We start from the raw sequence: 27,962 nt of genomic DNA, 5'->3' as shown, positions 1-27,962 counted from the left end.
TTGTGTATAGGGCATGAATTAAATAGCAATAATTGTCAGAATCCAGTTAGATTTCATTTCTACCTATCTTCTCTGATTAAAAATCTAGCCCTTGCGTTCTCCTGGATTCTGTCATAGTAAAAAGGGGGAGGGGGAACGCATGGGGACTTTTGTTGCTTTCACTTCCTGTCTTCACTACAAAGTAACCTTTTGTTGATTCACTCCATGTATACTAAACATAACAATGTAGCCATCTGCCTTTCATCCTATGTTGCTCTGAAGCTCTTCCCTGTACTGACGGTGAGGGAAAAGGAGAGGGGGGAAAGATACAACACTTGGAGTCTGGGCAATAAAAGGATTGAATCATCCTGCCAACTGAGCTGGACTGATATTGTCTTCCCTGAAATAAACACCTAGAGTCACTTGCTGGTGAGAAAGGCAGCATATAAATTTAAGAAATCAATACATATTTATACAATTTCATATTGTCAAAAGGGGAAAAAAGGAAAAAACAAAAAAAGGGGGGGAAAAGTTTGTACCGGTATCTGTTTGCGATTTTCCCATGTTTGATATTACAACAGGCAGAAATCCATTTGGCTGAACCGCCTTCTGATTATGAACATCTAGTTTGATTATGCTAACTCTGGGGCAACCCAAGAAGGAGCAACTGAATTGGATAGTGATTTGAAGTGATTACTGTATACCTCTGTTTCTTTAGAAAATATATTATAAATTGTTTGGCAATAAAAATCATTTTTTTTTATTTTTTGAAGAATCCAACACATCTATATATTAAAAATATTACTATTATCTATTCTTATTGCTTTAGGATGCATTGCTGATTGATCATTCAGATTAATCAAATGTTTAAAGCTAGAATGTATATAGGAAATATTCTTCATTCCTCACTCCATATGCATTTTTAAAAAGATTGATAATTTTACATTATCTGCCTTAAAGATGGGCTATAAACTTATTTTTAAATGTTATAATTTTCCCAGTAATTACAGTTGATAAAATTTGTCTTTTATGAAGTAGGCTATTTTTAAGTGTATACAATCCAGTTCCATGTGGTCATATTAAAAAGAATGATATAGGATTGTAGACATTTGACTTCCGGTTCAAAGGGTGTTGTAAATGTCCTGTTGTTCATTTACTTAGATCTGTAAAATAAAAAATGAACAGTAAAGAAACAAATTTGCACCTGAACAGTTTATGTAGTTCTTTTTTAAACTGATTCATGAATGCAGCCTGCAATAATGTTAAGATATCAATCTATGTGGACAATAAGATTCTGACATGTCATTATTGCCATTTTTAAAGCCGGATGGCTAAAACTACTCAATTGACTCAAAACCTGTAGACCATTCTATCACTGAGCAATTTCTTTCTATTTTTAAGATGGCTTTTGAGACAATGACATGTAATAAACTTTAATATTTTATTAGGCAATTCCTGATATTTTGGGATATAAATTCTGGCAGTCAGAATGAATCCGAAGCACCAACATTTTAAATATAGGAGTGGGATACACTTGAGGAAAGATGGGATATAAATGCAGTGAATAAACAAACTCCCAATATCCTCAGACAACACAGCCAATAGAAGGATACTGGGAACTGTAGTCCAGCAATGCTAAGAAAGACCCATTTCCTTCTTAATTAAGAAAGTAAAAGTTCCAATAAAATGTCCACTACAGAATTATTTGATATCTACATATATCTCAACACAAATTGGTATTTTACTAATCCCATTTGCATTGATTGCAGTTAAAATGAAAGCCCCCATCATACAATAATATTCCAATGAAATTCCTTCCATTCAGAGCAATGGGAGAGAAGTACTATGGGGATGGGTGTAATACTTAAAAACAATTAAGCCTGGGACAGAGAAGTACAAACATCAGCCATCATTTCATCTCCTATAGTCTGATGCTGAACCCTGGCAGGTTCCAAGATTGAAGACCAGGAGATCCCTCTGTCCTGACGCTGAAATGAGTGGAAGCTTTAATTTAATTTCAATGGGGCATTTTCACTGATTTCATTCACTTCAGTGCAACAAATTCAATCAGTGTGCGTCCTAAAGTTTTCAGGAGAAAGCAAATAATTCTTAGATTGGGTTTGATTGTCCCTTGAAGTCAATAAAATTTCATTTAGTGATGGGTATCTTTTCTTGTCCAGTTCATTTCAGAGAGTCTTCTTTTTCAAAATATTTTTCCATTTATTCTAAGTTTGAAAATATTTCATGGGATACCTTATTTTACAATATAATGAATCATGTAATGTAATCATGTAATGTAATACCAGCTTTCAGCAGTTCAGTAGTTCAATTCTCACTGGCTTAAGATTAACTCAGGCTTCCAACTTTCTGAGGCCAGTAAAATGATGACTGAGATTGTTGGGGGAAATATGCTGATTCTGTAAACCACTGTAAAGAGGGCTGTAAAGCACTTTGAAGTGGAATATAAGTCTAAGTGCTATTGCTATTATAAGTGCTTACTAATTCAATTCATTTAATTTTTTGTTCTGGTCCTGTGGCTTATGACAGGTATTTATAAATATGCATGTAGACACATAAGTAAGTAAGTTGCATATGCAAGTTCAAAGGCCATGAGAATATTTCAATATGAATGCAAATGAAAAAAATAAAGTAAAATGTATGGGCGTTCATTTTGAACCATTCATTTTCAGGCAACTAAATTTGTTGACAGAGGCCAATGAAATCAGTGAAAATAGCCCACTAGGTTTAAAGTTTCCACTCATTTCAGCTCCAGCACAGAGAAAGCTCTGGGTATTCTTCTTGGAATCTGTCTGGATTCAGCAACAGACCAGAAGAGATGAAATGCTGGCAGATTCATCATTCTGTGTCCCATTCCTCATTATTTTTAAGTATTACCCCCGTCCCCATAGTGCTTCTCTCCCATTGCTCTGAATGGAGGGAATTTTATTTAGTTCATAGGAATCTTAAGAAGTGTTCTGATTTAGAAGAATTGCAGAAGACCAAGTTACCTCAGAATCTATTAGGTCTACAACTTTAGCTGCCAGACTTTAAACTATTTTAAGTGATTTTTTTTCCAATGCATAAATAAAGATATAGAAAAGGGAAAGAAATGTTAATATTGTTGAATTAAAGTATTTTTCTAAAAATATACATACAGGAATGCAATACGGATAGTCAAATTTCCCATTCACACAATAAACTCTTAATGATCTGTAACTTGGATGTAGTTTATGGCCTCTTATACATTGAAATTCAATGATATTTCCTTCTGCAGAATATATTTTATTCCCAATGGCCCACTTCAACTTTATATTGCGTTCTCTGATATCTTCTTCACTTGCTGTACAAGCAGCTGCAAAAGGACACAGATCAAATGACATATAGAAATTTTGAAGTATTCATTTGATAAGACAATTAAAGTTTAGGTTAGAAATTCTATGTTACAATAGGATAAAATGATTAGAGATCTATGTAAAAGAATTTTTCTCTCTCTTTGTCCCTCCCTTTTCCTTTTGTCTTTCAACTATTATCAGTCATGAACTAAACAGCCTAACAAACACAAACCTCTTTTAAGCAAGACAATGTTACATGTGTAAAAGGAAGAAGAAAAAAAGTTTAGTCTCCTTCTTCCAAATTTCCTCATACTGAAGATCTCAATTAGTAGAAGACCACGTTCAGGCAACTTCTCTTAAAATGTCACCTTATATCTTCTTTTTCAACACTGACTAATCAAGGCAGATGTGATTAAGTCAAAAGAGAACAGTCTGCCTCCATATATAAAATGCCTATTTAAAAAACAGTAATTTTAGTTCCCTAGAGATTCAAGTATTCCTATCGTTCAAAAAACACAAACAAAACAAAAATCCTATGGGATTGTTGGGAAACATGGCTTTTTGTAATTTTTGTTCAAAGAATCATTGATTGATTGATTGATTGATGATGAGAGTGCACTGTGTTCTCAGTTGTGAAATACTAAGAAAAAGGAAATCTGAACTCAAGTAAATTAAAATCTGAATTTTTACAAGTTCTTTTCAATCATGCCATTGACTAAAAAGGTGTCTGTTATGAAATGTAGCTTAGGGAAAGCAGAATTTCAGCAGCAAGTTTACACAAAATGAGGACATTTGTAAATGGTGGAAGAGTTTGTAGAATTGTCCATTATTAGGCAGTTTCTCCCTGAGAGTTACTTTATCTTTCTTCAGAATACTACAGCTTCTAATTCCATTACAAGGCAGTAAAATATCTTCTGACACTAACATACTGACATAACAGCTCTGATGTCATGAAATTTATTTCATTCCCGAAGTACAATATTTATCTATAAAGAATAAATCTATAAAGAATTATAGATATTACTTATACCTCTACATGTTGGTGTTGGTGACCAATGACCATTTTGACAAGTCACTCTGGAAGAACCTTCCATTGTATAGAGATTTTGGCACTGATAAGTTACACTTTCAGACTGGAAATAGGTTGCCTTGGGTGAGCCCACAATGTCTCCATTCTCCACAGGAGGTGGGCGTCCACATTTCCCCCCAATATCTATAATACACACAGAATCTATTGAGCAACACTGCTCATGATTACAAATATTGCACAAAGAATGTTTTAAACATATTCATAAGAAACTACATTGCAAAAGTATACAAATTCTTACTTTTAAAAAGCAGTACATAATCAGTACATTGATGGACATAGAACAAAGTAATATTAATAATAAATTGAAAGTAATTTGAATGAACATAGCATGGTTGCAAGAAGATAAAGCATAATTCCATCATATCACATTAGCAATTAGATTAATCTTAAGAATTACTAGAAAACCAATGTGAAAAAGGTGCTAGTAACAGTGAAAAAATATGATTCAGTGTGTTTCAAAAGTGAGTGAAATTATGATACTAATAAACATGAAATATAATGTTAGTGAGCAGCTAAGTGCTTAGACAATACAGTGTTGAACTGGAAAAGACTATAAACAAGAAAAATATATAAGGGAACATTTGTGGGAGAGAACAATAAAGATGACAGCAAGACAGTTTATAATGTGCTCAGAGAATTGCAAAAAAAATGTAGCCAGTGGTGGGATTCAGCCAGTTCACACCAGTTCAGCAGAACCGGTAGCTAATGTTTTGTTATCCAGGCCCAGAACGGACTTCTGGAAGCAGCATCCACACAGAAAACTGGTTGTTCACATATATGAATCCTACCACTGAATAGCCAATGAGAATAGTTAAGAGTTGCTATTATTAAGAAGGGCAGAGAAAATTCAGCACAATTATGAAGGAATTTTTTAAAAATATCTTTCATAATTATTGGAATAAGCTAAAAAGCCTGAACATGGAGCTTCCTGCAGACTACATAGAGTTTTTTTAAAAGGGAAACAATTGGGATAAAACTGAAGTGAGAGGATGCTGGAAGAAGCATGCAGATATGATGCTGGAAATGAGCATGCAAATAATAGGGATAGGTTGAAGGATGGAACTGAAAGATATGGATTGAATGCTACAGGTATTGGCATCAAAGGAAAATTTACAAAAAGAAGTAAATGATGAAAAATGGTAGTGTGGGCATTAGGAGAAATTTTAAAATGTGTTTTCAATGTGAAATGGTTACAGTGTTTGCCTCGGCCTGGGGAACCCAAATTTAAACTGACTGTCAGCCATGGTATTTCAAAGGTGGTTGGGGACCACTCATGCTTTTTCAGCCCAACATACCCTCCAAGATGGGTTTCTGAGGAGGAGAAATCAAGGCGGTATTGCTTTGTCTTGGTCTCCTGGAGGACAGGTAAAAAGGTAAAGGTAAAGGTTCTCCCGCACATGTGTGCTAGTCATTTCTGACTCTAAGGGCTGGTGCTCATCTCTGTTTCAAAGCTGAAGAGCCAACACTTGTCTGAGGACATCTCCGTGGTCATGTGGCCAGCATGACTAGATGCTAAAGGAGCACAGAACATTTTTACGTGCTTTCGAACTGCTAGGTTGGCAAAAGCTAGGACGAGTAACAGGTGCTCACTCTGCTACGCAGCACTCGGGATTCGACCCGCCAAACTGCCGACCTTCTGATCGACGAGCTCAGCGTCCTAACCCACTGAGCCACCGCATCCCTGTAGACAGCTTAGAACTACTATTAAGATCTATCTCATTGTGGTAAGAGTGGGAAAACAGCTTTTATTGCATCTGCAGAATGTCACCCAATGGCCCTGATTAGGAGATATTGGGTGATCAGCTAGATGGCCATGCAGAGAAAAATTGTTCAACATTTGATGGAGAAAGTCACTTGGATTCACTCCCAGTTAGATCCCATCTGTGGTGCAAGTCCATGTGAGATGCCTGGTGTGAGGTCTTGCTTGATGATCTGGGAACAGGGTGATCCTGTTGGATCTGGAGGAAATGGACATATTCCTTCATGCTGTCAGTGCTACCACCCTACCCCTAACCCTAACCTTTACCTTTACTAAGTTGTCTACAGTTGGAGTCATCCTTCATTGCCCTCTAGACGTCTCTTAACTCTTTTCAAGACCCGTAACTCCTTTCTCAAATAATTTTTAACCATTTCTGCTGTTATTAGTACTTCCATTTGTTTTTTTATTAAATTTTACTAACTTCTTTTCATATTTAAATTCAAGTAGATGTTTTTTTATTCCAGTCTTTTTAAGTTTTCTGTTGACCTTTCTAAAACTGGATGGTTTTCTTTTTTGATTGGTTTTCTACTTTCAGAATTTTTATTGCCATTTATACTTTGGTAGAATCACCTGGTCTGATTGAAATTGATAATTTGCTTAAATGGATGATTTGTGCCTCATAACATTCCATTTTTCTAGCTATTTCTGTTACTTGTTGCTTTATGATTTCCAAAACATCTTAAACTTTTCTGATGTTAAAGCAATATTATTTTAATAGGTTTGTTATGAGGCTTATAGTGTCAATTTTTGTTCTTTTATTGTTTTTAAAAAATAGTTGCATTTTATCTTACTTTCTTTACCTGGTGTTCAGGCTGATCTTGCACTTTTGGACTGAATATGATTTTCCTTTTGGTTTTCTAATTTTGATACCCAGTTCTGCTTAACTACAGTGGCTGTACTGTAGGAAAACTGATTGGTTCATAGTTGTTGTTTTAAATCTTGCAAACACTTTATTCACATTTTTCATTGTAGATACCCGGTCTCTTTTGGACACTACTTTCTATGCTTGCAGTCTTTGTATTTCTGCTGGTAATTTGTCATATGCCCTGATTTTCTCCTGAAGACTGAGCTAGTGTGCAATTTGGGGCTTCTTCTAGACTCACAGATCCTGCTTGAGGACATCAGGCATCTGTGGCTGGGGAGGGGGTGGGGTTGCACAGATTCATCTTATATGCAAAATGCACAACTACCTGGACTGGGAGATCTTGCTCATGGTCATTCATGTTTTGGTCACTTCCTAATTAGATTACTGCAATGTTCTCTATATAGGACTGCCCTTGAAGACTATCTGAAAGTTACAATTGGTCCAGAATCTTTTCAAGGTAAAGGGATGGAAATGCAATTGTACTATCTTGTCTATTCTGTCCTGATAGCATATCCTCCTGTCATGTCTCCTGTATCTTGCTGCAACTAAATAAGCGCTATGTGCAAAATCTGCTAAAATGTTCTGGGTGAGATATATCCCTTACTCCAGCGGTCCCCAACCTTTATGGCTTGGTGGCCTGGCAAGGGATAGAGAGGACCGGCCCACTGCTCATGCAAGTTGAGCTATGCATGTGTGCTGGCCTGCCACTCATGGAAGTCAAGCTCTGTGTGTGTGTGTGTGTGTGTGTGTGTGTGTGTGTGTGTGTACTCCGACCGATTGCTTATGAAAGTTGAGCTGGGGCATGCATGTGCCATCCTGCCACTCATGCAACATCAGCTGCATGCACACATGTGTGCACTGGCCAGCGACTCACACGGCCCGGTTCCAAACAGGCCACAGCATGATAGTGGGCCATGGCTGGGGGTTGGGAACCCCTGCCTTAGACAAAAATAATTGAAAATTGCATAAAAATGTTTAAACGTATGCTTCTGCAGAGTTAAATATCTCAGCCCTTCTATAATCATAGTAATACATGCAAATTGTACTTACTGACACATTTTGGTGGAGGTGACCATCCATTTTTTGTGCATTCAACTACCTCTTCTCCATTATCTTGTTCAAAAGTAAATCCACTGTCACACTGAATTCGAATTAGATCTCCATCATGGTATATAGTTCTTTGAGGTCGGAAAGAACCATTTGATATTCTTGGAGAATGGCATGTAATTTCTAGGGAAAATAAATAATATCTTATATTGAAAAAAGAAAAGCTTGCATTCATATCAGATTGTTAGCATATAAAAAATAGTATTATTATTTTTAAAATATACATAGCACCATGAGACCATTTTAATCAGTATTCATGCCTACTGAATGGGCATTAAACAATATAATATTGCCAATTAGTATCTAAAATGTACTGTGAAATCAGCTTATGGCTACCATTTATTTGGAGGCAAAAGGTAAAGGTTCCCCCGCACATGCATGCTAGTCGTTTCCGACTCTAGGGGCCAGTGCTCATCTCTGTTTCAAAGCCGAAAAGCCAGCACTTGTCCGAGGATGTCTCCATGGTCATGTGGCCGGCATGACTAGATGCCAAAGGCGTATGGAACACTGTTACCTTCCCACCATAGTGATCCCTATTTTTCTAATTGCATTTTTACGTGTTTTCGAAATTGCTAGGTTGGCAGAAGCTGGGACGAATAACAGGCGCTCACTCTGTTACGCGGTACTCAGGATTCGACCCGCTAAACTGCTGATCTTCTGATCAACAAGTTCAGCGTCCTAACCCACTGAGCCACCGCGTCCCTTCATTTATTTGGAAGATCATAAATAAATTCAGCAAGTTGCTATAATTATTCATCTGCTTCCCCCTGCTTTTGAATTGAAATATAAAGCAACAATTTGATAATCCCATTCTTGCTATTCAGTCATTCTGTTGATCCCAGTAGCTTTTTCAACTACCTGCAAGATTGTAAAAATTGGGGGCTCCACATTGTAGTAGTTCCGCTCCCATTTGAGGTTACAGTTAATTGTGACAGGGAAAAGAGGTCAGGCCTTCAAATACAGTAATGGAGCCTGCAGGGCTTGTTCCTTTTCCCATTCCTGTTCAAATTCTACCCAGAATTAGGAGCGGTCATGTATCCATGATGACAATTTTGAGGTGGAGGATCACCAACAACAATATAGATGGACTCAATCACTGTGGTGAATGATGCATTGCTGGAAGATCTGAAGGACAGATTGGGAATTTAACAATTAATTAGCTCTTCCTGGAATTGCCCTGGGGATATCATCAAAACATTGGCTGGTCTAGAATTCAATATCCTGTATGCTCAGTGTATACTCTTAGTTCTGCTCTGATACATCACTTCTGCAGGAGCTGCACTGGCTACCAATGTACTGTATCTCTGAGTGCAATCCAAGGTTCTGGACACAACTTTTAAAGTTGGCTATAGCTCAAGTATGGTGCATATATGACATTGACTTTTCCAAATAGCCATGGTTTGTCTAACATGGATGGCAAGACAGCATTTTCTAACAGTCACCAGCTTTCAGGTTAGTCAGGGAGTGATATCAGAACTTCTCTTTGCAGCTCCCCTCCTTGAGAACAGGTGGCCTATGTAAAAGATGTCAGTCACTGTCCTGGCTTTCTTGAAGATAGTAGTGAGTGTAGAACCACAGGGATTTTGTGTCTATATATGCACATTTTTATTATGATTTATTCTTAGTCATGATATTATTGAATTTTAACTTTTTTATTGTTTTATTGCTATTTTAAACTGTAAACTACCTAGAATCCACAAGGATCAATATGGCACAGAAATGGCAGTTATTCATAAACAAACATCTCCATTAAGTCCTTTTAACACCTGTGGTGGAACTGCTGGTTCTGAGAGAAACTGAACTGCCAGAATTCTTAAATGTCCCTCACTAGACCAGGGCTTTTCAACTGGTGGTATGCATACTACTGGTGGTACGTGAGCACCTGGCTGGTGGTACGTGGTGTCGCCTTCCTCCCCCCTGCCCCCTCTGCTCCTTCCCAGCTCATTTGCTGGGAAGGTGGCAGCAATGGTTGTGTCAAGCCCCATGGGCCCAACACACAAAGGAGGGGGCAACCCCAGCACTAGGCTGCCACCTCCCTCCCAGCCTCCTCACCAGCCAGGGCCACTGCTTGGAAGCCGTTGACCCGCCAGGAGCTCTCTGTGGATTGGAGCCCGTCAGGAGAGGTCGGGGCTGGATGTGACCTCCCGGGCACACAGGGTCGACACAGCAAGGACAGTGCATGGGTGTGACTTTATTTCCTCCTGGAGGACACTCCCAGCTGAAGGAGTGACCATGGCAAGGTGGGACTGACACGTATTCCTGGAGGAAGTGGAGGGGGGTTTGAGGGGGAAGTGTGTCTGCCAGCCAACTGGCAGGACCCTGGAGAGAGTGGCCTTCTCCCAGGATGGTGTGCATGTCCACCCCCAGTGTGCCGCATTCAGGAAAGCAGAGGCGTGAGACACGGGTCCCTATTGCCGGGGTTCCAGGAAGGCTGCAGCAGGTTGGACCACCCAACCAGCCCGCCTGTCAGCCCGAAAGGTGAGAGGCCAGCGGCAGCTCTCGGCACAAGCCGGTCTTAGCTCTGCTTGCCTAAAGGTGATCTTTACATCAACCTTCCTCCTGCCCCCACCCCGCTTCAGTCTCGTCACAGGCATGCCACTTCCCTTCATCTCAGGGGGAAGCATCAGGGGCCTACTCCCCCTTTCCATCAGTGGAGTTCCGTGTTCACCTGGTACGCCTTGAATGTGTGGAGAGGCCTTGGCACTGGCCTTGCTGCATCAACCCCATGCACCCAGGAGGCTGCATCTCATGGAGCACAGGCATCTTTGCCTCTCTGCTTTGTTCTGCTGGAGAAATCCCTGTCTTTCAAGAAAGGCAGAAGTGATTGCCCTTTTGCAAGTGGGGCAAGCCAAGGAGAGAGTGTGTGTGAGGGGGAGGAGAAATCCCCAGCTGCAATTCCCATGCAGGATTTCCTGCTTGCAAAAGAGCAATCACTTCTGCCTCTCTTGTAAAGATGGATTTCTCCGTTGGAGGATGCCAGCAATCCTCTCTGTTTGTTCCACTGGAGAAATCCCTGTCTTTCAAGAGAGGCAGAAGTGATTGCTTTTTTTGCAAGCAGGAAATCTTGCAGGGCTCCTCGCGATGAAGGAAAACCCAGATGGGGGGGCAAGCCAAGGAGAGTGTGTGTGTGTGTTCGGGGGAGAAATCCCCGGCTGCAATTCCCATGCAAGATTTCCTGCTTGCCAAAGGAAGGGACAAAGAGGGAGGGAAGGAAGGAAGAAAGGAAGGAAAGAAGAAAGGTAGGGTCAATGGGAGGAAAGGAGGGAAGGGACAAAGAGGGAAGGAAGGAAGGAGAGGGAGGGAGGGAGGGAGGAAAGGACAAAGAGGGATGGAAGGAAGAAAGGAAGGAAAGAAGAAATGTAGGGACAATGGGAGAGAGGAAGGGACCCCAGTCCCACCCCCCTCCACCAGAGGCCCATGGATTTCCCACACACACACAGGCACCCTGCAACAAGCCATTGACTTCGCTTGTCAAAAAGTTGCAAAAGTTGATCACATGACCCTGGGACACAGAAAGTCATAAGTATGAATCAGTTGCCAAGCATCCAAATGTAAATCACATGACCTTGGGGATGCTGTAAAAGTCATAAGTCTGAAAAATGGTCACTTTTTCAGTGCCGTTGTAACTTCAAACAGTCACTAAGCAAATTGTGTAAGTCAAGACTACCTGTATTTTATCATTTTTTCATCTTTTTTTCTGTCAAGTTTTTCAACTACATTTCCAGAGTTTCCATTGAATCCTTGACAAAAGAAAAGTGCAGCCCAACCAAGAACACTTCAACATCTATAAGCCCCCTACTATCTCTTGGCCTAACACAGTTCTTCCAAGGATTCCACACCCGGGCATCTATATAGCAGATTTCAATAGCCACCATACCCAATGGAGATATATGCTTAATGATACTAACGGCGAGACCCTCTGCGAATGGGCAGAGCAGAACAACGTATACCTAGTTTTTGATGCTAAAGATCGAGGTACTTTTAAATCAGCTGCATGGAAGAAAGAGTATAACCCTGACTTATGTTTTGTTACACAAGATAAAACCAGACCCGTACCGGCCTCTCGGCAAGTGCTACCAACCTTCCCCCATAGCCAACATAGACCTATTATCATTAAGACAGGAATAAAGATACCTATTATCAGATCTATACCCCGACCAAGGTGGAACCTGAAGATGGCCAACTGGGAAAAGTTTATGATGTACCTTGAGAACACAATAGGACGTATCCTGGCAGTTAGTAAAAGCTACTATCGCTTTGTCGGAGCAATCATGTCATCGGCTAAAAAATCCATCCCACGTGGCTTCCGCAAGGAATATATCCCAGGATGGAATGAAACCTGTGAAAACCTGTACCAAAAACATCTAGAGAATGGTGATGCTGAGATACCCAATGAACTTCTTCATAACCTTGACCTGGCGCGCAGGCAGAAATGGGAGCAAACTACGTCTGGATTAGACTTTAAACACTCAAGCAGGAAGGCATGGAGCCTACTGAAAAAAATTGGGAGGAGACCAACCAGCTCAACGCAAACAACAAGAGGTTACTCCAGATCAAGTAGCAACTCGAATTGTCAACTTAACTAGAGTACCCCATGATAAGAAACATACTAAATTAGTGAAAAGAGAACTAAAGCACTTAAAAACTTTGTGCTCGCCTAGCCAGGAACATGCTCGACCCTTCCAAGTGGCTGAAATAGATACTGCCCTGAAGAATGTCAAAGCTGGAAAATCTGGTTTTGATGGAGTAATGCCTGAATTTATGATCCATTCTGGGCCTCACACAAGAGAATGGCTGGCAAAATTCTACACAGATATCCTAACTTCCAGTAAGCTCCCTCCAGAATTTAAGAGAACCAAGGTAATTGACATTAAAACCTGGAAAAGAAAGCAACAAGCCAGAAAACTATCACCCCATTGCTCTGTTAAGTGTTTGTTATAAACTACTTGAAAGGTTGATACTTAACAGAATTGGACAGAAAATTAACAAACAAATACCAATTGAACAGGCTGGGTTTAGATCTTATCGGAGCTGTGCCGATCAAATCCTTAGTCTTACTAGCCACATTGAAAGCAGCTATCAGAATAAATTGAAAACATTTGTCGTATTTGTGGATCTCACAGCAGCATACGATACAGTGTGGAGGGATGGTCTATTAAGCAAATTCCTCCACGCTGTCCCTTGTAGGACCATGGGCCGCCTAATAAATAACATGCTCTCAGCAAGGACCTTTCAAGTCATCATGGGTGATAAAATTAGTAAGCAAAGAAATCTGAATAATGGACTCCCTCAGGGCTCTGTATTGGCCCCATCCTTATTCAACTTATATATTTCCGATATACCACCCATCCTATCAAAAAAGTTCTCTTACACTGATGACTTGGCATTAGCATATAGCCACAAGGACATCGAAGTTACAGAAGGTGTACTTACAGCCAACCTTACAACTCTGAGCACATACTTCCACCAATGGAGGTTAATCCCAAGCGTAAGAAAGACAGTCACATCATGTTTCCACCTTAATAATAAACTGGCAAAAAGAGAACTCAATGTATACCGAAATAACAAATTGCTCCCATATGAGGCAACTCCAAAATATCTGGGGGTCACCTTAGACAGGACTCTGTCTTTTAAAAAACATATTCAGAATATGGCTGCAAAGGTTAACAGCAGAAACAACATTCTGCAAAAACTATGCGGAACAACTTGGGGAGCTGCAGCTCCAACTCTTTGATGCGCAGTCTACTTTGCTACTCTGTAGCGGAATACTGCGCACCTGTATGGATAAACAGCTCACATACAAGAATTGTTATGTTCAACTCAACCATACGATGAGATTAATTACTGGGTGCATAAAATCTACACCTATTCACTGGCTACCAGTTCTTAGCCACATACTTACCCCGCACTTACGACGACAAGAAGCTCTCATCCAGGAGTATAGTAAGATCGTACTGAACTCCTCTCTACCCATTCATACCTATACCTCTGATCTCTTAAGATGTTGATTAAAGTCAAGAAATCCACCACTCCTCACAGCGCTTAAGCTGCTGGCCGAACATAAGAGCACTATACAAAAGTGGATGGAAGCATGGAGTAGCTATACCTCCCAAGATATTTCTGAGCATATTAATCCTAATAGTATACCTCCAGGATTTAATCTACCCCGACACATATGCGTGACATACAATAGAATTAGAACGACTCATGGGGTGTGTATAAATGGGGAAAGACATCTTCAACGCAATGTGATTGCAGGGCTCCCCGACAGACTATCCAACATATAGTGAGGGAATGCACTAATAGAAGATACCCAGGAGATTTTAAGGACTTCCTCTGCGTAACAACGGCAGCTACTGACTGGATCTCCAAACTCGACATTAAACTCTGAAATGTTATTTCTGTTTTCCTCTTAGGTTTTATAATTGCTTCTTTTTTAAAAAAAATGTTTTAACTGTTCTAACTTGTAAATATGAAGTGCTTTTAATTCTGTGTGTGACCAGCCATACGCTAAATAAAATAAATTCAACAGGGATACAAGTATCGGTACCAATAAAGCACATGAAGTGCTTTGGCTCTGGATTGATGATAGCAGAATTATAAAGTAAACATTTAAAGTCACCTTTGCATTTAGGAATCACGGGTCTTGTCCCATCACAATGGATTATAGAAGCTGATTGGGAAGAATTTACTGCCAGGACATATCCTGTTCTACAGGTCAGCTCAATAGAATGACCACGTTGCACAAATATATTTTCAGGCACATCTATTCCATCTTTAAGTTCTATCATCTGGCTTTCCAGTTCAACCCTGGGGATCACACAGGGATCTGAGGTGGAAAAGAAAGCAAATCTTGTTAGACAAGCTGTCAGTATACAAATAAATCATATTATCTTATTGCAAAATTCTAATAGTAGAATTTAGCTTTCATCTAGTAACTACTTCAGCTCAGATACAGATATGAAATTGTATACTGTATAAAAGAGAGCTGCTGCAAGCAAGAGCAATTAAATGGTCTTTATGCAAGAGAGAAAGAAAGCAGTGAATCTTAATGAGTAGAAATGCTCATGAAAATTAGATGAAGACTTTCCTTTCTGCTTACCAAGACAAATGGGTACTTTTGTCCAGGTCCCATTGTCACAAAAAGACCTGTTCTGGCCTTCCATGGCATAATGTTTTTGGCATCTGAATTCTACTGAAGAGCCAGTTCTGTACTGCTTCGCAGATAAAGTAGTGATGTCTCCATTCTCAATCCTGGGTGGACCACTGCAGTTTCCCCCTCTTTCTATTAAGTATGAAAGCATGGAGTAAATGAAAAAGTAAACAAACTAGCAATTTCTTCTCTAAGAATTAATATGTTAAATTGATCTAAATCAGGCATGTCAAACTCGCTACATCACGTGATGTATCATAACTTTTTCCCCATTGCTGGCAATGCTTTCAGGATGACATGTCTGGCCTGTGGGCCGGCAGTTTGACATGTCTGATCTAAATCATCTAAATTTATTCTACATATTTTGATAACTTCAAATTACCTATAAAGATATTCTGTCCTTATAATAACATGCATGACAGAAATTATGCAATGTTGTTTATTCTTTGCAGAATGAAAATATCAAAAATTGATAAGTTATGTATTTCTTGAATACACTCTTTGATATTTAAAATAGTAATAGTTTTCCAAAATAGCATTGACATCTTTAAAAAAAACATACAAACTCTTGCATTTGCTATAATATTCTTCTAAAAGAAAAACAAAATTGGCCATGATCAAATCAAATCAGTTAATGTGCCCTCAGATTTCATACATCAGCAACAACAACAAAAATCTATATCAGCTACAATCAGAAATCTTCCTGAAATAGTATTTCAGAAGTTCCATTAAACTCAGAATAAAATCCTTTCATAAATTCACTTCAAGCTCAAGTCCAAGGGACATCCTTAACAAGCTTTAAAGTCTTACATAAATTCTATTAACAAATATTCCATCTTCAACCCATCAATCAGAAATATCACCAATTTCAACTTTAAAGTTATTTTAAAACTTCAGATACAATTTCAAACTCAATTTAGTTGACAATAAAATATCATTAAATGGATTAAATTGACACTGTTCAAAGAGACCCTCCCAGTGTCAAAGGCTGTAAAGCATAGAAGGGAAGGAATGTACTTTAGGATTGTAAGATTCTGCTAAGATTCAACTTCCATCCGCCCTGTGCGTTCCCACAGAGAGGGCCTCCTCAGGGTGCCACCGATCAGAGAATGTCGTTTGGTGGCCCCCAGGGGGAGGTCCTTCTTTGTGGGCGCCCCGGAGTTATGGAATCGGTTGCCAGTTGAGCTCCGGATGGCGCCCGACCTTCGCTCCTTCCGACACGATCTGAAAACGCATTTATTTGAACAAGCCGGCTTGGCCTGATGGGGGATGGGTTGGGTTTTTTATTGTTCTTAATATTTGTATTTACTGTTTTTAGCTTGGGCATTATGTTTAATTCCTTTTAACTTTTGTATTTTTGTATTTTTATACATTTGCCCTGTTCACCGCCCTGAGTCCTTCGGGAGAAGGGCGGTATATAAATAAAATTATTATTATTATTATTATTATTATTATTATTATTATTATTATTATTATTATTATTATTATTATTATTATTAATAATGTAACTGTGCAGAAAAGTAGAATTAGCTCATTTGATCATACATCCTCTATGATCCACCTTGCAAAGCTGCCAAATGATTACTTTTTAATAAAGACCATAAAGGATAATATTCAATTCAATTAGTTATTACACATAGATCAATATGATTAAATAAATGCATAGTAATATCAATTTTGTATAATTGCTCATTCCATTGGGAAAAATAATTAATACATTCAGTATTTGTAATTTTCAGGCCACCAGATGTAAACATTTTAAACTTTATATGTTGCTGTCTCATTTGTTTTAAACAATATGCTAAAAATTTACCTGATAATTCACCAGGCACCCAATATTTTAATTTTCATCTCTTCAACTTGATCAGCATAAAAATCATCCATCAGTTATGTGAGCATAGCACAGTATACTTTTTATTTATAGGATGATTTAACCAACAAATATCCTTCAAGTTAAATTCTCCTTTAATGATATGACATCAACATATTTTTTATACAACATAGCAATTTGTGATACAAATTCCTATGCCTACCAATAGTATGCATATCTTCAACTACAAGGAACTAAAATTCTTCACTGAAGCTCAAGATTTTGGATTGAACCTTAGAGACAATTTGTATGTTTGGAAAAATGCCAGAACATCCTTCTCCAATCTGATTTGCTTCAGATTTTTTTTGTTTTAGATTACAACTACTAAAATTCTTATCCAAAATATGAGTGATTTCAGTGAAGATGAAATCACTTTTAAAAGAATATAACTTTAGAAGCAAATGTTAATATTCATAATGTTATATTAATTGTTTTAATTAGCTGCAATCCCAAAAGAATCCATCATATTGACAGCATGCTTACCAGAGATACATAAAGGAAACTCCATGTAACCATCAACACACTTTCTGACTGATGGAGCCACAAGGACATATCCTTCATTGCACTGAAATTGCAGGCTATGATTACTTTGAATAAGCCGAGCTTTTCTTTGACTTCCAAACACAAGCAAGTTTTTTGTTGTTAGCTGTTCTCTTGTAATACTGCAGGGTGCTAAAAAAAACAGAAAATAAGGTAGATTTATCAATAGACACAATTGTCAATTGGTTTCCTTCTATTCCACCCACAAGAAAATCAACCTGATTTGCAGATCACAATGGATAGTTCCAGGCCAAAATAAATTAAGCCAAATTAGAATACAGTATTAGTGATATTCAAGTTATGATTCTGCTATAGATTTTACACTTATCATAGAGCACTGCCTTGTAGGAGCATGCATAACCAGATGTACTTGTGATTGTATCAAGTTGAGTTAACAGCCCATTTCAGAGACTTCTGCAAAGATATTTTGAGTTAACTGAGTAATAGTGGAACAAAATTTGAGACAGCTGAAATGTTCCATATTCGGCTGAAATATGATGCAAAACGTCTAAACATTTATAAGCACAGAAAATTGCCCCCTGGCTTACTTGATTTTCTTGTTTTCTCTTTTCTGCTCATATTAATGAGCTTATTATTGTTAATAGCAGGGGCAATCCAGTATCCTATCAGAAAATATCCTTCCATCCATTTAACACTTCCAGCATTATAGGTTTGATAGACAAAACTTTTAAAGCATTCCTTTAGCTATCCAGTAAATATTGTCCTGTTGAGTGGTGATGTTGTTCAGTTTCTAGGTGATGTCTGATTCTTTGCAACCCCATGGCAAACCAGGCTCCCCTGTTCTCCATTGTCTCTTGGAGATTTCCCAAATTCATGTTAATGGCATCAATTACATTATCTCTCCATCTCATCCTCTGCTATCCCCTTCTCCTTTTCCCCTCAATCTTTCCCAACATCAGGGTCTTTTCCAATGAGTCCTCTCTTCTCATTTCATGGCTAAAGCATTTGAGCTTCAGCTTTATTATCTATCCTTCCAAAGAACGGTCAGGGTTGATTTCCTTTTGCATTTACTGATTTAATCTTCTGGCAGTTCAAAGGACTCTCAAGAGTCTTCTCCAACACCACAATTTGAAAACATCATTTTTTTGGCGCTTGGCCTTCCTTATGCCTCATCTTCCACAGGCTATGATTACTTTACAGAAAACCATAGTTTTGACTATAAGGACGTTTGTCAGCAAGGTGAAGCCTCTCCTTTCTAAGTCTAAGCATCTTTTAATTTCATGGTTGCAATCACAGCAATCACTGCCTTCAGTGTCAGAACCCCTGTAACCCCCCAGATTACAGTGTTCATGTTGCTTTCTGCTAATCCCACTATAAAATCCATGGCTATTTCTTTCCAGGGAGCTGAGGAGTTCATCACTTGTTTTAACAGTCCAGGTGACTTCCCTTGCAGCCTCTTAGCCATTGCGCACATTTGGCAGCTGGACATGTAGCTTTCTATGTCCTTTTACATGGATGGCCACCAAAATTGCCTTTTAATTAAATGTAAAGTTTTTACAAATCCAAAATGCCCTGCTGATTTTGTATCATGGCACAACTGCATGAAATTGATCCTCTGGGTGGCTGGTATATATAACTTCTGCCCCACCCTGGGTAGTCTGTCTTTGATTGTGCACACATGTCTATTTTTCTGGAACCATTCATCTGTTTCCAAAGACTTTCAGAATTTGATTCCACTTTGGCTATCCAGCTATGGCTTTAGTTTAGCTTGGGCCCTGGTGGTTACTGGCACTGCCAGTTGTTGTTCAGGCATAAGTGTTTCAGACTCAGTGGCTTGTGTGCTGTTATATTGGGGCATGGAAGACAGTGCATCTGCCAGGAAATTCTTTCAACCCAGCAAGTGTTTAAGTGTGAAACAGAATCAGTGAAAGTGCTGAGACCAGCAGGCTTGTTTAGGAGTGAGTTTCCTGGGTTTTTAGTGTTTCCAAATTTTTGTGCTCTGTCCAGACCTGGAAGGGGATTTTATTTTCTTCAAGGAAATGACACCACATACAGGTGAAACTCGAAAAATCAGAATATCGTGCAAAAGTTCATTTATTTCAGTAATGCAACTTAAAAGGGGAAACTAATATATGAGATAGACTCATTACATGCAAAGCAAGATAGTTCAAGCCATGATTTGTCATAATTGTGATGATTATGGCTTACAGTTCATGAAAACCCCAAATCCACAATCTCAGAAGATTAGAATATTGTGAAAAGGTGCAATATTCTAGGCTCAAAGTGTCCCACTCTAATCAGCTAATTAAGCCATAACACCTGCAAAGGGTTCCTGAGCCTTTAAATGGTCTCTCAGTCTGGTTCAGTAGGAATCACAATCATGGGGAAGACTGCTGACCTGACAGATGTGCAGAAAACCATCATTGACACCCTCCATAAGGAGGGAAAGCCTCAAAAGGTAATTGCAAAAGAAGTTGGATGTTCCAAAAGTGCTGTATCAAAGCACATTAATAGAAAGTTATCTGGAAGGGGAAAATGTGGAAGAAAAAGGTGCACAAGCAGCAGGGATGACCGCAGCCTGGAGAGGATTGTCAGGAAAAGGCCATTCAAAAGTGCTGAGGCTTGAGTCAGTACATCAAGAGCCACCACACAAAGATGGATCCTGGACATGGGCTTCAAATGTCATATTCCTCTTCTCAAGCCGCTCCTGAACAACAAATGTCAGAAGCGTCTTACCTGGGCTAAAGAAAAACAGACTGGTCTGTTGCTCAGTGTTCCAAACTCCTCTTTTCTGATGAGAGCAACTTTTGCATCTCATTTGGAAACCAAGGACCCAGAGTCTGGAGGAAGATTGGAGAGGCACACACTTCAAGATGCTTGAAGTCCAGTGTGAAGTTTCCACACTCTGTGTTGATTTGGGGAGCCATGTCATCTGCTGGTGTTGGTCCACTGTGCTTCATTAAGTCCAGGGTCAATGCAGCCATCTACCAGGAAATTTTGGAGCACTTCATGCTTCCTTCCGCAGACGCGCTTTAAGGGGATGCTGACTTCATTTTCCAGCAGGACCTGGCACCTGCCCACACTGCCAAAAGCACCAAAACCTGGTTCAATGACCATGGGATTGGCCAGCAAACTCGCCTGACCTGAACCCCATAGAGAATCTATGGGGCATTGCCAAGAGAAAGATGAGAGACATGAGACCGAACAATGCAGAAGAGCTGAAGGCCGCTATTGAAGCATCCTGGTCTTCCATAACACCTCAGCAGTGCCACAGGCTGACAGCTTCCATGCCACACCACATTGAGGTAGTAATTGCTGCAAAAGGGGCCCAAACCAAGTACTGAGTACATATGCATGCTTATACTTATCAGAGGTCCGATATTGTTCTATGTACACTCCTTGTTTTATTGATTGCATGTAATATTCTAATTTTCTGAGATTGTGGATTTGGGGTTTTCATGAGCTGTACACCATAATCATCACAATTATGACAAATCATGGCTTGAACTATCTTGCTTTGCATGTAATGAGTCTATCTCATATATTAGTTTCCTCTTTTAAGTTGCATTACTGAAATAAATGAACTTTTGCACGATATTCTAATTTTTCGAGTTTCACCTGTAAGTAATGACTACCTCACGGCGTAAGCCTCCTTTTCCCACACAGCCCAATGTTGTTTTCTCTCCATGAGTTTCCTGGACATATATACACACAGTTGCAGTGCCCCCTTGTCATCTTCCTGTAATAATACAGCTTCCACCGCCACATTGCTTGTGTCTGCCTGTATTACAAAAGGTTTACCAGGGTCCAGGTGTCTCAGTATGGGTTTGGCAGAAAAATTTCTCTTTAGCTTCTCGAATGCTGCTTGACATTCCTTTGTCCACTTCAGGGGCTGGCTCAGTTTCACTCCCCTCCTCGTTTTTAACAAGTTTGTAAGGGGTAGGGCTATTTGGGGGAATGAAGGGATGAATTGGGGATAGAAGTTTGCAAAACCTAGGAAACTTTGCAGTTGCTTCCTTGTGCAGGGTGGTGCCCATTCTAATACTGCCCTGACTTTCTCAGGGTCCATTACAATGTCCTGCAGGGATATGCAATACCCCAGGATGTCTATTCTTTCCAGGTGGAATTAGCATTTTGATAATTTGGCATATAGGCGGGCAGCTGCAATTTTTTTAGAACTGCTCTGACTAGATTAATTTGTTCCTCTTTGGTCTCAGTGAAGATAAGGATGTCATTTAAGTAAACCAGGACCACCTTAAATAGGTGCTCTCTTAGGACTTCATTGATTAATTGCATAAAAACGGTCAGAGCCCCGTGCAGTTCAAATGGTAGAACTTTGAACTGGTAGCATTGGACAATTGAACACGGTATTCCATTGGTCCCATTCTTTGATCCTAACTTGGTAGTATGCTTCTCTTAGGTCTAGTTTGGTAAAAATCCTTCCTTTCGATAGGTGGAATAGCATATCCTTCATGAGAGATAGGGGATACAGATTACTTTCACTAATTGCATTTAAAACACGGTAATCCATGGACAAACACAAAGTGCCATCCTTCTTCTCCCTAAATAGGACCAGAGCAGCCACTTTGGGTTTGACAAGTTCAATAAATCCCCTTTCTAAGTTTTTATTTATGAATATTTCCATCTCCTCCATCTCTTCAGGGCTCATGGAGTACAGCCTGGGTTTTGAGAGTTTTGCCGCAGGTTTGATTTCTATAGCACAGTCTGTGGGTTGGTGAGGAGGGAACTCATCCACCCATTCCTCACTGAAAACTTCAGCAAGGTCCCGGTATTCTTCTGGTATTTCTGGTAACTCCCTCTCTTCTTTCAGTGATGCTGTCTTGGCTCCTGGGGTTTGGGGGGAGGAGCTTTGGGGTTTTAACTTCACACACTCTCCCTCCAAGAAATTGAGTTCTGCTGTCCTCCAATTTACCCAAGCGTTCCATTTCTTTAACCATTCCAGCCCTAGAATCATTGGGCATTCCATGCCTGGGATCACTACAAATGTCATATCTTCCTCATGGGTCCCCAGGGACAGGTGAACTGGTAAGATGGCTAGGATAGCTGGCAACCCCCCCCCTGCAATGGACCCATCAAACTGGCCAAATGAGATGGTTACTTTAGTTTCCTCACTGGAATGCCCAAGTTCCCCACTAGCTCCGGACTAATGAGGCAACATGTGCAACCAGAGTCTATTAAGGCTTTCACTTTGACAGCTTCGGGCATGGAGGGAGCTAATATAGTCACTGTCTTGAGGATGGGTGGAATGGATCCACTTACCAGGGTTTCACCCTCCGCACTGTCCTCTGAGGTGTCCACCACCCCTGTGTTGTAGGCCAGAGTTCCCTCCCATTCTGTGGCAGGGGTTGGAGACTCTACATCCTCTATCCCCCTCATGATGGGCTCTTTTCGTTGGCTGGGGACTTCCTGATTTCCCGGGTGGCGATGGGTCTGATTTGCACTCAGGGGCTTTTGAGCGGCATTCTGTAGTGCGGTGGTCCTCTCTCCTGCATTTTAAACAGCCCGTTGACTTCTTAGCTGTAACCGGTGGTTTAGCTGGCTCATGCGTCTGCTCGGGAGGTGGGCTGGCCCATGGTTTTCCTTGGTGGTGCCTCTTCAGTAGGTCTATCTCCACCTCTTCTGCCAGGACATACCAGTCATTGAGGTGGTGTGAGTCCCCTCGAGGCAGGCAAGCATCATACAGGTCATAGTTTAGCCCGTCTTTGAAATGGCTAAGGAGTATGTCTTCTGGCAAGTTCAGCTTGTTGGCAATAGCCCGGAATTCTTGTGTATATTCAGCCATCAGGTGTCTGCCCTGCCTCACCATTTTGATTCTCTCATGGGCTTGTGATCAGCCAGGGGGTCCTTGAATTGCCTTCTCAAAGAGGACATAAAACAGTTGAAATCGCTGAGCTCTGGGGCGTCAGAGTCATGCAGGTTTACCACCCAGTCTGTGGCCGGTCTGTCCAGGGCAGATTGCACAATACGGATGCGGGCTTTGTCACTGGGGATGTCCCTTCCATATTCTTCCATGTAACTGAGGACTTGAGTTATTAAAAACCCCAAGCGTGGAGGCTCCCCCCTGAATTTTGCTTCCACAGGCAGGAGTCTTTGAATGGATTGGTGCCTTCACCACTGGTGGTATTGCCTTCCATCCTGATCCCCATCTGCAGGTCAGCAGGGGTTGGGGGCTGCCGAGGTGATAGCTACAAGTTCAGCGGATGTCCCCAGTGCTACAAATTTTGGATCCCCCTCACTGTCTCTCCAGCTACAGCTCCAGGTGCTGGTGCAGTTGTGGGACTCTGGTTTCTCTTCCCTTAGAGAGCCAAGGGGCTTTTTTTCATCAGGTCAATAGCTTTCTCTAGGATCCAGTCTGAGTGTGGTGCATAACTCCCATCCTCTTCACTGGTGTGCAGGGATTTGTCCATCTCTTTCTTCCATTTGGGTTGGTGGCTGCCTCGTCTCAGGGTCACTTTCCTTGATACCTTTTTCCACTCGCTTTTCCTTCCAATGCCCATTGACCACTGTGGTTTGTAATCGCGCATCTCCATCACCTGTTCCCCAGAGGAATATAATTCTTCAGATCCCCATAGCTGGTGGGATCTTGATCAGGGGCAAGGCTTTCTTTCCATAGAGCTTTCCTCCTTCCCTGCCTCATCTTTTGACATTGTATTTTTGCAAAGTCCCCTGGTAAGGTTCTTCCTTCCAGGTTGACTATTAATACAGATCCTGTCTAATGTCAGAACCCACTTCAGCCCACATCTTAAGAAAGTAGGACTCTCGGAGACAGGTTTTTCCAAGCAGGAACTTTTACTAATAGGAGATAGCAGGCATAATAGACAGGATCTGAGGAATTCCCTCACAGATCAATATTTTTAAAGTGTCTGCAAGCAAACCCCACCCCACAGTTCTTTCGGTCAGTTCCAGATCAGCCAGTCTCCTGGTGGTAAGTCCGTTGTAGGGAAGGAGAGATAACAGTCCATTTGCAGCAGGATCATTTCCACCGCTCCTCACACTTCATCCGGAAAAACAAACCTTGTATTTCTCCCCCCACCCCCTTTCCTAATTGCCCATAAGATGAGAGGGAATGCCTAGTGAGAAAGCAATTGGTTATATTGTGATGAATAGCAGGCAGGTGGAATAAACAAAGGTTACATTTAATGGAGGAAGTGAAAGCCATAAAGCCCCATGCCTGTTCCATCTCCCCCCTTGGGAATGGCAGAATCCAGGGGAAGATGAGATTTCGTTTTAGCTCAAGGGGGATAGTTAAAAATGAAATATAAAAGGATTTTGACAATAAGCTTCCAATTGAATGTAATTTAATTATATCCACTGATTTGCTTACTCATTCAACAATATAGGTCATTTTAATTTTTTTTAGCTTTCAAATGGAAGACTACGATACCAGTACAGTTATGGGTTCAGCATAAATGGAAAACCTGGATGCAAATTCAAGCTAATTCTCAAAGAATTTGGCAGCTGCAATTCTTATCCTACTGGATGAATTCTGTATTTTCTCTCAGGTCTGCACTAGTCAAAAAAAGCATAATGGCTTACCCAAGCATTTTGGTGGATGAGGTGTCCATTTTTGTCCCTTACACTGAATCCATTCAGGTCCTTCCAAGACATAGGCAGGGTTGCACCTGTATTGCACTCTGTCATTTTCCAGATACTTGGCTTTCTCAGTACTTACAATTTCCCCAAAGTCAATGTCCTCTGGTTCTTCACATGCTGAAATTATATTTACATAAAATTGCCTTATTTGCTTGGACAAGCTCACTTTTTCTACGAGTATTTACTCTCATGAACTTCTCATGAACTGTGAGATAACACATTTCTTGCTCTAATCCAAGTTAGATAATTATTTCCCAATTTTGTCTTAACTAGAAAACCAATGCCTGCTGGGCACTTACTCCTAACTATAGGAGTAAATCCTCAATTTAGTGATCATTTGAAATTCCAAGGAACTTACTTGTGGAGTGCTTATGACCCAGATTCAAAATTCCAACACTCAGCCCCTGCCTTCTTCACATAAGCCCACTTCAGTGCTGGGCAACTGGGTTGCATTTACAGCCATTTGCAGCATCTCATGTCCAAATGACCCTGTTTTATGTCACTTTTTACAAAAAAGCAGCATTTACTTCTGGCTTACAGCAAAACTTCACCAACAACAACCCACTGGAACACTTAACAAATATGTATTTTCACTTGACTGTGACAATTCATTTAATGGCCACCAAAAATGTTAATAATATCTGGTCAGTCTCATAACTGATTCACTTTATGATCATAACATGTTGTAACTGTGATGGGAAATTTCCGTTAGGTCCTAACTCAAGGACTTCTGTAATATGTAACCTTCCCTTGCTGATGCCTAACCTAAGCAGCTCTGGGGATGGGCAGATAGAGAGAGGTTGAAAGGCTATCAAACCTGCCCCCTAAAGCAACCTCTTTGTAAGTGATTCTGTGGAATTTTGTCCAATACATACCATGCTTACCATGGGTGGTCCTGAGGGAATCTTTCTGACAGTATACATATTAAATCAGGGGTCTTCAAACTCGGCCCTTTTATGACTCATGGACTTCAACTGGCTGAGAAATTCTGGGAATTGAAGTCCATGAGTCATAAAAGGGCCAAGTTTGAAGACCCCTGTATTAGATTATCAACAATAAAGCTTTGTTAATTGTAATCACCCTGTCATCTTTCTTGTATACATCAGCAATATCTGACTCAAAATATTAAAACTGCCAACAGTTCATTGCTTACTAGTACTGCCTTCATATTTATTTTTCAATATCTATTACATTTTCTCTTTTTATCAGATCTAAATGGTGCCAGCCGAGAATTATTCTGTATGCTTTAACTCTCAAATCTTATTCTTCCCTTGTTCTCCTTATCTTTATAGATGTAGAGCATAATAGAATACAATTGTGAGATATTAACAGAGAGAGAGAGAGAGAGAGAGAGAGAGACAGAGAGAGAGAGAGAGAGAGAGAGAGAGAGAGAGAGAGATTATTCTGTGTAGAGAGTGCAAATATTCATTCAAAACAGCAATGGTGGGCAGAAGCAGAGAAATAAAATAATTGTAAAATAATTATATCTAACCCTTCAGCTGTCAAATTTGAAAGTAAGAGCTTGAAATGGGGTGGTAAGCATTACTTATTGTACCAATGGTTTATCAGTTAATTTTACAATTATTGGGAAAGGAATACCTTCCATAGTCTCTGTTGACTGGGTCAATGCTTCTCTTACTAGCCAAGGCAATTGGCAGGCAACCATCAAAAACAGTGATAAATAAATGATTGGCTCTAAGGTTTGATTAGCATGAATGTAAGTAAATGTAGTCTAAGCTTCAGTGTTTTGAGATATGAATATTTTCTACTTTTTCTTCTTCTAAAGGATATTATCACTGTGAATTAAAATATATACTAATTGGTTTTTTATTTATCCTGATGTACATATAACTGAAATATATCTCTAGAATTTCAAACTTCTGACTTATGAAGACTCATCTCCTTGGCACAGAAGGTTACAGAAACCATAGATATGGTTCCTACATGATCAATGTTCTTATGTAGGTATTATGTGCTTTAGTGGCAGCCCAAGGCATAACAGAAGCTATCATAAAGTCACCTCATCTGGAAGGAACAAGAGAAAACAAAATGGGGGAAAGTATAGATTCTACAGTACTGGTAGCATGTTCTTGGTTGAATTATGGTAGAAATATATTCCATTTTTATACCTATTCATTTCAACATTTCAGGATCTATTTTGTTTATAACCAAATAAACCATCAAACACAAATGCTTCAATGAAATCAAAGAATAACCTTTTACTTCAGTTTTAAAGTAGCATTATTAGAAATGAATTAGACATTTGGTTATCAGGTTTTTTATTATTTTTTTAATTAAATTTATTAATGTTATTAACACCTCAAAACTGGTGTAAATTTACAATACTGATGCAAATTATCTTGCTATACACAAATCAGTTACTCCAAAATCTTGCATTTGAGAAGGGGATTGAAATTATAAGTCTATGATATTCTTAAAGAATCTGCCATTACAAATTTCCAGAAAGCTATAAATGAAAAATTGAACTCTTTGCTTTTGCTAAAAGTACCTTTAATGAATGCAGCAGAGGCTGTTTTCCTTAGTAATTCCTTGATTACTTTTCTTAACTTACCATTTTGAGAAGAGCAACATGGCCAGAGAAGAAAAGCAGCGACCAGGAGCAGCCAGTTCTTCATAGCTCTTCAGGCAGTGTCTGAACCACCAGACCTCACTTCATCAGTCTGGCTTTCTC

General features: G+C 39.8%; 1 protein-coding gene across 1 annotated transcript; it reads right to left on the bottom strand.

Moving 5' to 3' along the window:
• Positions 1–286: 286 nt before the first annotated feature.
• Positions 287–27,962, bottom strand: LOC310638816 (complement factor H-related protein 1-like). Its single transcript, XM_083360176.1, has 9 exons — positions 27,843–27,962; positions 25,214–25,387; positions 17,639–17,827; positions 15,235–15,417; positions 14,755–14,961; positions 8,076–8,255; positions 4,342–4,524; positions 3,135–3,331; positions 287–1,142 (listed from the first exon to the last, which is right to left on the bottom strand). The coding sequence occupies exons 1-9, from the start codon at positions 27,904–27,906 to the stop codon at positions 1,137–1,139; spliced, it is 1,383 nt and encodes a 460-aa protein (XP_083216302.1). The 5' UTR covers positions 27,907–27,962; the 3' UTR covers positions 287–1,136.

This window comes from Vipera ursinii (genome assembly GCF_947247035.1).
Source record: "Vipera ursinii genome assembly, chromosome: 3".
NCBI classification, from domain to species: Eukaryota; Metazoa; Chordata; class Lepidosauria; order Squamata; family Viperidae; genus Vipera; species Vipera ursinii.
The sequence above is the reverse complement of the archived record's forward strand: the minus strand, read 5'-3'. Positions and strand labels throughout refer to the sequence as shown.